Source organism: Pollicipes pollicipes, unplaced genomic scaffold (genome assembly GCF_011947565.3).
Source record: "Pollicipes pollicipes isolate AB1234 unplaced genomic scaffold, Ppol_2.1 Scaffold_5724;HRSCAF=6776_pilon_pilon_pilon, whole genome shotgun sequence".
Lineage (NCBI taxonomy): Eukaryota > Metazoa > Arthropoda > Thecostraca > Pollicipedomorpha > Pollicipedidae > Pollicipes > Pollicipes pollicipes.
Window position 1 is genome coordinate 10459169 of NW_023596746.1, and position 9817 is coordinate 10468985.

Below are 9817 nucleotides of genomic sequence, written 5' to 3' on the forward strand. Positions count from 1 at the left end.
TACGGCTAATCTGCTTGCGTTCGTTAGCGATATGAGTTCCACCTGCAAACTGGCAGTGTCTCTGTAATGTACCTCGCGTGAACTGTGAGGTAAACGTTCTGCCGAATACGTCATCTGCACTTCTGCGTCATCCATGATCAGCACAAGTCATTCGTTCGTGACTTTTTCATGGAATTCACTCGTAATTCTTCATTTCTTGAAACGCATGGCAATTCTCAGCCTGCGATAAGCAAAACTTTGCCCCTCTGAACCTGTCACGCGCTACGCACCATACCTGCGTGAGAGACTATCTCTAACTTTTCAGTTCCACTTACGACGCCCCAAATATCTTCGCCGAAGTTATTCCTATCGCTCAGGACATAAGTTTACCGCTACAGGAAACTACAGGATGTTTTGACATTTCGCTGCTAGGCTCTATTTGCCAACAATCAGGACAACAAGGCCGCCCATTTGATCCACGTAAACCAAGGCCCAATATCCAGCTCGGTCTGTTCATTGCCAAAGTCCGAGGGTATGGCCGTCTCGTTGCGAGAAGTCGTGGTGTGAAGCGGTCAGCTGACTCGGGCTAGATTCTGTCGCTGTTCGCCTGGCGCCAGTGGTCCTCGATAGCTTCCCTGTCCAGCGTGACTCGGTCCAGCTCTTTCGTGATTGCCTCGTGCAGAGAGGCCTCTACGGACGGCTCGATTTCAGCAGTCATCTGGTGCAGTATCATCTGTCGGAAAAACAGGGAACCATGAGTTCAAGCTTCCGCCGCGTGGAGACGGTTTAAGATTTTGCTCAAACCTTTCGATGGAACGGATGTCTGGGATCAGCGCCCACGCTAAGCAGTCCCTGTTGAGTGAACCCTAACCGCACCACCTGATCGTGAAATACCTCGACAACGGTCGAACTTTTCCGGCTAAAGCTCGACATTCCGCAGTGCTCGGTCTTATCCTTTCCACACTCTGGCGTCACATGGCTCTTAGCGCGACCGCCGCCACCGCACACCGACCATTCGAGTCAGAGGCAAATGGCCAGCGCTTAACGCGACTCGGACCCATCTCGCCCGCCACGAGCGGGCGAACCGGAGGCGGGCGACCCAACCAACTAGGCCATAGAGACGTCTCGATAGCGTGACGTAAAAAATGGGTGTGCATGCAAACGAATTTAAGCAAACGTGTAATTGATGTATGCTTATCACGCTATAATATTTATATATGTAATAAGTTTGCATGTGTAATTCATGCATGATGTGTGATGCTTGTTTACTTATGACACGGATAAGACAGTAGTAATAGCTTTATTCCTCGGAGAAAAGTGGGGAGAATGGAGATGCAGGTGGGTTGATATTTTGGCAACATGCCTCTATCGAAAGAATGGCAGAAGTCCTTTGGCTATTGTTTCGATAAAGGCACGTGTAGCCTTCCGGTGTTTTGAAAGTTTGCTTTCGTAGTTGACGTTAAACCTTAGTTGTTTGGCCGCCTTACGGAAGTTACAGGAAACCGTGTTTGGTCATGTCACCGCTGCGAGTCTGAGTGTGGGGTGACGGCTTGTTGTGCGCGTTGTTATCTGTGTGGTGCGGTCGCGGCTAGTTGTGTGGCACTTGTGGGATGTGTGACGAACTTCTTGGGTTGAAATTATTGCAAGTCATTGTTTGATTTAAATATAAAGTAATAAACCTGTGTTGACGGAAGAAACACGCCACTATGTCACCAGCATGTTACCGAAATATCAACCCATCTATATTTCCATTCTCCTGGTTTGTATTCGGAAAAGACTAAATACTACTGTCTGATGAATGTTGGTGTCCTGTAAAAGCTGTGGCTCGCTGCATCAAAAGAAAAACGTGAAGAATCGAGTAGGATCAATGCCCTATAACAACATCGGCAGACAATTTTGAATTTACTTCTGCTGTTCGTTCGGTAAAGACATGTTGCGGAAATATCAACACATCTTTACCTCCACTCCCCTGGTTTTTCGTCGAGGAATAAGGCTATTGCTACTGTTTTATTTACGTGCAAAATGTTTTTCGCAAATGCATTTAACAACTTACTCAATCGTAGCAAATGTGACACGCAAGGGCCTCCGTAAATTGCTCTTCAGGCATGAATATACAAACTCTATATTACCACTTTTCAATTTAGACTATTATCGTGCATGCAACATGCCAGGAACTGCGGACAGTATTGACGAGTTTAGGAGGCTAGTGTAATAAAAGACTCGCAGCTTCCTGTACATTTAACAAGTTATTGATATTGAATATGAGTATGGTCTACGAGCCAAGAGTGGTGAGCAATTGTGTTAATGTTGATGACCCCTCTAAATTTTGATCAGTGACAACGGGCCAAGCATTGAAAGTATGGGTTGTCCTTCTTGAATTTTTCGGTGAGGTGTTTTCTTCATGTTGTGCAAGCCGTAAAACCTGGTTTGCTGGTGTGGCATGTTTGTCATGGGTTTCTGTCACTCATACTCTTCCTAAAATTGAAAACAAATCATAATGATGTTGTGTTTGGCATCAATTTTTTTGGATGGTTTAAACTTAAGGAATGGCAAAAAAATGCATGGTTTTGTTTGTTGAACGCGTGACCTGCAAAAGCCCGCCAAGTCTGGCCCACAACCTGGCCATAAGCCCACGGATCCTTGGGGGTCAGATGTTAACGGATTAGCAAATTGAAAGTCGCGTCTTTACTCCGAGCCACAGTGCGGTGACGAAGGGAACGCTGGAAATGTTGCATACATCGGATAAAATGTCACAGCATAAAAGTCATCCAAAAACGCTCTAAGCAATCAGCCCTGTGCAAGAATCCCCATTCTTACCAAACATGACGCTGTTATCAAACGCTCAGCTGCTTTGTAGGTGTCCTTGCAAGTTTTGGAACATTCCATGCAACGAAGACGCATCCGCGTATAGATGCCCGCGAATAAACACACTGCATCTCGAGCACATGGAGACTGTAAACGGGCACCGCGTACAAGGTGGGAGAGTTTCCATTCACCCACACGCAGTGACGCAGTCATACACACATTCACACATGCACAGTGTTCACACTGCCTCAAAGCTTGCAACAGTTGACATAAAACAGTCTCATTTACCTTGCGCACGGCCTCTCCGAATAGTCGAACGAAGTCGAGTTTCTCCAATGCCCGCGGTATTTTGACGCTGGACAGCCTGACCTCTGGGTCACCGAAGGCCACGTCGCAGATCAGCAGCTCGACAGCAAGCTTCCGGTCATTGACGGAGTGCCCCAGCTCAGCTCGGGCAACCGCTGAAACGGACCGGTCGGGGTTAGTAAGGGCATCTCAGTTTGTCAGAAACACCCACACATGTGGAGAAAACGGGTTGATGTCTTCATCGCACAGGTGCGCACAGGTCTGCGGTGGCTGAGTGCTGAGCACAAACTGCGCGGAACAGGTCTCAGCAGATGGACCCTCAGTTTGACGGATGGACCTCCAGTTGGGCGTAGTTCTATCCTGCCGCTATCCACTTCCCTTCATCCCATAGCCCTGAAATGGACATGACTGGCCGGAAGAGCTCAATGCCACACAACGAAACAGCCAAACATTCGTTGCATGGCTAGGACCAGGGCTGGGCATGTTTCATTCGATCATCAGCAGACAGCACCTTGGCTTGCGCATACCCCCACGCTTGTGCCTGGAGTGCAAACGGTCTGCTTCGATCATATGAGACCGATCTGCACGAAATCTTCATCAAACCATGCAGCATGATCGATAAACTAACCTGTCCAGAGCATGATGACCCTGGGTCAGGTGACACGTCACCAAAAAACCCAAAACTAGAAAATAGTTCGCAGACAACGCCATGCTCCAAGTCAATGGACTCAATCGTCGCAGAACATTCAACATGCTATGCGCCATGGTCGATATCTTACCCTTTCCAGAAGATGGTGAAATGGGGCCAGATCAAAGATATTTAAATTCCCCAAAACCACAGAAATTGACTTCAGTCAGCCCCATGCTCCGAGCCTATGGAACTGACCACCACAAAATCTTCCCAGTCCATGCCCCACGGTCGACAATCTCTCCTTGGCAGAAGATCTGGGGTCAAGAATCTTGTCTACTCCGCTGGTATGGTGGGTGGTAATAATGGTCTAATATGCCTGAATTCAGGTAGCAACTTCACGACAGAGCCCAGTCAACATGCCAATGCCCGGAAAAGATGTCAATTTTGTCGGCAGTATATTGTTGAGTCATCCTATCAGCTTGAAACGTTCCTTCCATTGCAAACAATGCACATTATGGGTACTTGTGCTTTACACCCTAACTACAAATCCATGTCTCGGTCACACATTCGCATAGTTTTGGTCTCACATTCAATTCCGAACAACCTCTATGACTGTTTTAGTGGCAAATGCATAATGACTTTCATCTGGGCGCATCCCTTATTTTGGGACCTCCTTTCGCAAAGATAAGCACCCCTAGTTGTAACTGGCTTTTGTGCGGCCTCTGTGCTCGATGTGGAGCAAACTGCCATAAATGCCAGGGATCCCTATATGCATCCGTCTTCGTCCGCCTATCAACGTCGACAAAATGGCATAACGCCACCTCTGCTTTGCTTAACCGCATGACACTTTGCGTTGTTGAAATGACTTCAAGACAATTGTAGAATGCTCATTGGCTTGCATGCCCTTTTATGGACTAAGTTTCGCTATGCATGGTAAGGTTGCCAATTTAAGTTGTCAAGATTGCAGGTATTGCACTAAGTAGCCCAGCAAGAGCATATTTCCGTGTATTACGCCCCAGGTTTCATGTGACGCTCTACCCGGGTAATGTTGGATCACATTACTTTATTTCATGGGAACCCTGATGCAGACTGCCGACTGAAGGCAGGCGAATGGGAGGGGGGGGGGGGGACTACTTATCTAAGACGGCTCGGCACCGCCGCTTGGATTGCGGTTTCCACCACGAGAGAAAGGGCAGTGAGACATCCGACATATGACCCTGCTATCGGCGGGCCCGAAATCCCACATCACCACCACCACCGGCAGAGGGGACGCGAAAGCATGTAAGGCTAGTGTGTCATTGAGAACCCCTTCACCGGCTGCGGCGGCAAGTAGTGCTGCGTGGTGGAGTTGCATGACACGCAGTGCGAAAACCAATGTGGGTGTTGCTCAGAAGAGGGAGATACTTCGGGACCAGGAAACAATAAATTGATTGTGGCTCGTAGTAGGTAGCTCACAAAGCAGTTTCTTGACCTCTGCAGGAAATGGTGACCTTGGGTGAGGTCAAAGGTCACCAGAAACGTCCGAGACCACCAAAATTGCCTGCACACGACCCCATGCTCCGAAAGTATCAGACCGATCCGCTCGAAGCTTTTGCTCATCGATGCAGCGTGTTTGATGACCTATCAAGAGTGACCTTGGCTCAAGAGTAACCTTTTCCAGGAGTGACCTTATGAAAGACGGTGCAGGTCAAAATTCATCAACATGTCCCACACCGGTCGGTTCGCGATCGGTCCCATAGGCTCGGAACATGGGGCTGTCAACAGGTTTTGCCAGTCGTTTAGTCCCTCCCGGCAGTAAAACTAGCTCACGGCCGCCGCCGCGTTGGTCCGACGAGACGAAGTGTTGTAGTGAAGGCGAAGCAGTACGTGTCGACCGGACAGCGGATGACGCAGGTACCGCACGTTTGCAGGGTGTAAACAGGCCGTCACATTGTGCCGGCGCAAATACGTGGTACGAAATAGAGACCTGTGGTATTGGCGATCACGGCTTCGATGTCGCCGAAGCCGTAGCTGGGGAACGACGTCCTGAGGTACACCAGCCTCTCCTTCTGAAGTCCGGATATGGAGCCGGAGGCGTTGAAGTTGCCCGACAGCCTGTCGAGCAGATTCGTGCGAACATGGACGGGGTTGCTTCACGCAGTGCTGATGTAGGGCATGCGGCTTTGCCATGATGTGTTCAAAAGGGATTGCCCGAAACAGGCGTGGTATTTCATGTTTTCTCAAGGAAATTTATGAAGGTCGTGAGAATAGATATAAACAGTTCAGCCAGGATCTAGCAATCATGACAATGATACACCACCACAGGCCATAGAGGTCCAGCTCGTTATCCTTTATATGCATATATATATATATATATATATATATATATATATATATATATATATATATATATATATGTATATGTGTGTGTGTGGTGTGTGTGTGTGTGTGTGTGTGTGTGTGTGTGTGTGTGTGTGTGTGTGTGTGTGTGTGTGTGTGTGTGTGTGTGTGTGTGTGTGTGTGTGTGTGTGTGTGTGTGTGTGTGTGTGTGTGTGTGTGCGTGTGTGTGCGTGTAATCCATTGCCGAGCAAACCATATCTCAACGCTTATCAATAAACATAGTGCACTTTGATTCGCCAGGCATTTCACAGCCTGCGTTGTTACTTTTTCCCAGCTACTTGGATATTTTATAGTACCTTATCGTACTCCTGTGCATGTTATCGTTTCTCACGGCATAGCAGGCCTATTTACGCATGTTACTTTTAGTCGACCGTACAAGTTCAACCTCATTTGAAGTTGGAATCTACTGACCTGATCTCGGGAAAATCTATTGTAACGTTCATCACCATGTCCTCCATGTCCATGCTTGATTCTATAACTTTCAGGACGTCCATTCCGCTGACCTGGAAAGGGACATAACATTGTTTGTTATTGTTAATTCTTTACTTGTGTTTGTGTACAGCTATCTTCCGTGTATAGTTTGCCGTTGTTTCAGTGCATTTTCCACGCGATTCGTCCATCGGACCATGCCTGGACATTGCTGATGATGGTATGTAATTTTACCACATGATTTAAACATGCCGGGATTCGCGCGCTACGTGATGAATTTGACAGTGCATGAAATATTTACCGTACCTTTACATATAAGAGATATTTATATTCCGTTCTTTTAACCTCGCTGCCATTCATCGGACCCCTCACGTAAGTAGGTGCTCGCCTCTCACACTCCGCAAATGTAGCCAATCTCGGGTCATGTGCGGTCAAGCTTTCATTGGAGTATGCAGCACATCACTAAATTTAACAAGCTATAAGTCACATTTAACGTTCAAGATATAAGAGCCGTTCGATGCTGACACTTAACCCAAGAATCACAACGAAGAATTGTGTCAAGATTTTGAGCGACTTCTACCTCACTTGCACGTCACCAGCGTTTTCATCGCAGCATTTTCATTGCAACCATTCAACACGTGCATGAGTTTGCTTTTGCTCCTGTTTGTTGATTTTGTTCACAATTTAGGCTTGAAATATATTTCAATACACCAACTACTTCGATAAAAGTTACCGCGTTGTGCGCCATATCGGCTGACACTGACAACCAAAACATACTATGCGATAAGGTATATGTGTGGATGCCACAAGGGTAGTCTTTACTGCAAACAGCCGTGCTGGCAAAGCAATGAAAGGAATGTTGCACTGATGTTGGTCATGCTCGGCGATGTTCGGTTGGCGTGGCGTTAGCTTCAGGGGAGGGGCAATTGTGTTCAATTTGTGCACATTGAGGCCGTGCATAGTTCCGTTTGCAGTGCGCCACAACTTGTATCATTGATTGGCATTGATGTCCTTTGCTACTGGAGGCGGCTTGTAGACAAACGCTCCATTTGGAATTGTCCAAAGTATGCTGAACTATTTGGCTCTTCTCTACGACTTATATTTTTGACTCTACGTCAAACAGCCCACACTTGGAGTACAATTTTTTTATAGTTACCAATACTTTGATCAGATGGTACTTTTTCTCGCAATCCTTTCTTTACTGGGTCCGTTATTCTTCCAAAGTTTACTTACTGTAGTATGAAATTGTCTATACGTAGTGACGTAGTTACATTAAGTCCGAACATTTGGCACGCATTTATGCCATTCTTTTATTACATTTTGCTGAGCCCGCGGACCCACGGGCTCAGTAATTGCGGCCCCGCGGTACGCCCGCAGTAATGACGTAGTTCCATTAATTCCGAACACTTGGCACGCATTTATGCCATTCTTTTACTGCATTTTACTGAGTGCCGCGGGCCCGCGGTACGCCATTTGTCTTGACATGCACTCACCGTCAGATCGGCGATGAAGGTGGTGACCCTGTGCTGCCCGAGCCGGTACTCCACCTCACGGGGCCGCAGGAACACCTCGTGCATGGTGTTCTCCACGGACCGGGCGAGCACGAGGCTCTGCGTGAGCTGAGCCTTGACGCCCCTCTGGTACACCTCGTCCAGGTTGAGCTCCACCGGAGACGTCCCCGTGCTCGCACGCTCGGGTTCTGGAGGCGCACAGCAAAACATCATCTAAAATATCGTGATCTAGACGGCAGCCTACACAGACAGTGCTATCACGAGGTTATCAGTTGTTTACGGTGGCAGGTATGGCACATCAAATCGGTGTACGAACGAGAAAGAAAAGGCTTTCAAAATAGACATGATCTTGAAATCGCTTCGCGGGCCCTATCACCTTATTTGCAGCCACTTACTCGATACTTGATAAATGTGATTAGTCTCAGTGAATTCAGATCAGGGTTGAGTATGTCCAAAACACGTGCAAAACAGATGCATGACCACACGAAGATTTATTTATCATTGCAGACCTGCCACTGCACCTTTTCTTCCGGGCGTCTCCTCCTTGGCGAGCGGCTCCAGCTCCACAGAAGCGCCCGCGCTCCGCAGCTGGTCACCGTGCTGTGACTTCCGGCCCTCAGCATGTGATGTCTCGGCCTCCGTCTCCAGGGACCTGTCCAGGACCTCCAGGGACCTGTCCAGCTGTCCGTCGGCTTCACTCCATGTCGGTCTGGCCGACGTTGGCTCCGGCACTGGCTCTGGTCTCGCAGGACTCTGTGTCGGCTCGGCCGATTTTGGTTCCGGCTCTAGCTCCGACTCCGGTTCCGGCTCTGGCTCTGGCTCTGGCTCTGGCTCTGGCTCTGGCTCTGGCTCCGGCTCCGGCTCCGGCTCCGGCTCTGGCTCCGGCTCCGGCTCCGGCTCCGGCTCCGGCTCCGGCTCGGCGGTCACCAGCGCCGGTTCCGTTGCGGGAGGTGCGATGGCCGACTCGGCTTTGGTCGGTTCCGGGTCGTTGTTGGGCCAGGCCGTCGTTGCCAACGGTGCCTCGTCGGTCGAGGCGGTCGGTGGCGGCGTTCCGATGGAAAAGGCTGTAGCAAGAGTGCTCGTCTCCTGGGCGGTCGCCGCGGCAGCCTGGCTCGCGTCTCGCCAACCGTCCTGACTCTGTGACGCTTCTGATTCGGCGGCCTGGGCTGTGCTATGGTCATCGGCAATAGCCTCCGCCCGGTCTGCCAATTGACCCACGCCTTGTCCGGCATCCTGACCCACGTCTCGGGGACCATCCGGGTCCTCGTCCTGACCCACGTCCTGAGAACCATCCGAGCCCTCGTCCTGACCCACGTCCTGCCGCTCCACTGGTCGGCTTTCTGCATCTAGCGTTTGAGCTTTCTCGGCGGAACCAGCCGTCTTGGGAGCTGTCGTCACCTCTGAGGATTCGGCTTCGTCGGGGGCTGCGGTCTCCTCGGACCGCTCTGCTCCACTGGACTGTTCGCCGTCCTCAGATGGCCCTGTACCCGCCGGTGACTCAGCTAGGTCAGGCGACCTGGTGAGTGTCTCGTCCCCCTCGGGTGACTCCGTGGACGCCTCGGTCCCTCCGGGCGGCTCTGGTTCATCGGTGGACTCTGTAGTCTCGGATGCCCCGGCTCCTTCAGCCTCTTCGGTGGCGGACTCCGTGACAGCAGACCCGGACCCAGGTCCAGGAAGGCTGGAAGTAGTCAGCACGCTGGGCGTGGTAACCTCCACTTCATCTGCGAAAAGTACGAACGCATCGAGGCAGTGCAGATGAGAAAAAGTTTGCCGCTGC

At 49.9% G+C, this 9817-nt stretch overlaps 1 protein-coding gene across 1 annotated transcript; it reads right to left on the reverse strand.

Moving 5' to 3' along the window:
* Positions 1–389: 389 nt before the first annotated feature.
* On the reverse strand, positions 390–8852 carry LOC119103829 (uncharacterized). The gene is made up of 6 exons (XM_037227493.1): positions 8550–8852; positions 8023–8228; positions 6512–6603; positions 5688–5815; positions 3073–3245; positions 390–712 (listed from the first exon to the last, which is right to left on the reverse strand). Exons 2-6 carry the CDS (start codon positions 8104–8106, stop codon positions 566–568), a joined length of 624 nt encoding a protein of 207 aa, XP_037083388.1. The 5' UTR covers positions 8107–8228; positions 8550–8852; the 3' UTR covers positions 390–565.
* Between the last annotated feature and the right edge of the window lie 965 nt (positions 8853–9817).

Excerpts from the sequence above, each read along its gene's own strand:
- LOC119103829 (XM_037227493.1), bottom strand. The coding sequence starts at position 8,106 with ATGCACGAGGTGTTCCTGCGGCCCCGTGAGGTGGAGTACCGGCTCGGG. Across the intron at positions 5,816-6,511 it reads ATAGATTTTCCCGAGATCAG|GCTGTCGGGCAACTTCAACG; the intron begins GTCAGTAGATTC and ends TCTGCTCGACAG. Across the intron at positions 713-3,072 it reads TCGGAGAGGCCGTGCGCAAG|ATGATACTGCACCAGATGAC; the intron begins GTAAATGAGACT and ends TTTTTCCGACAG.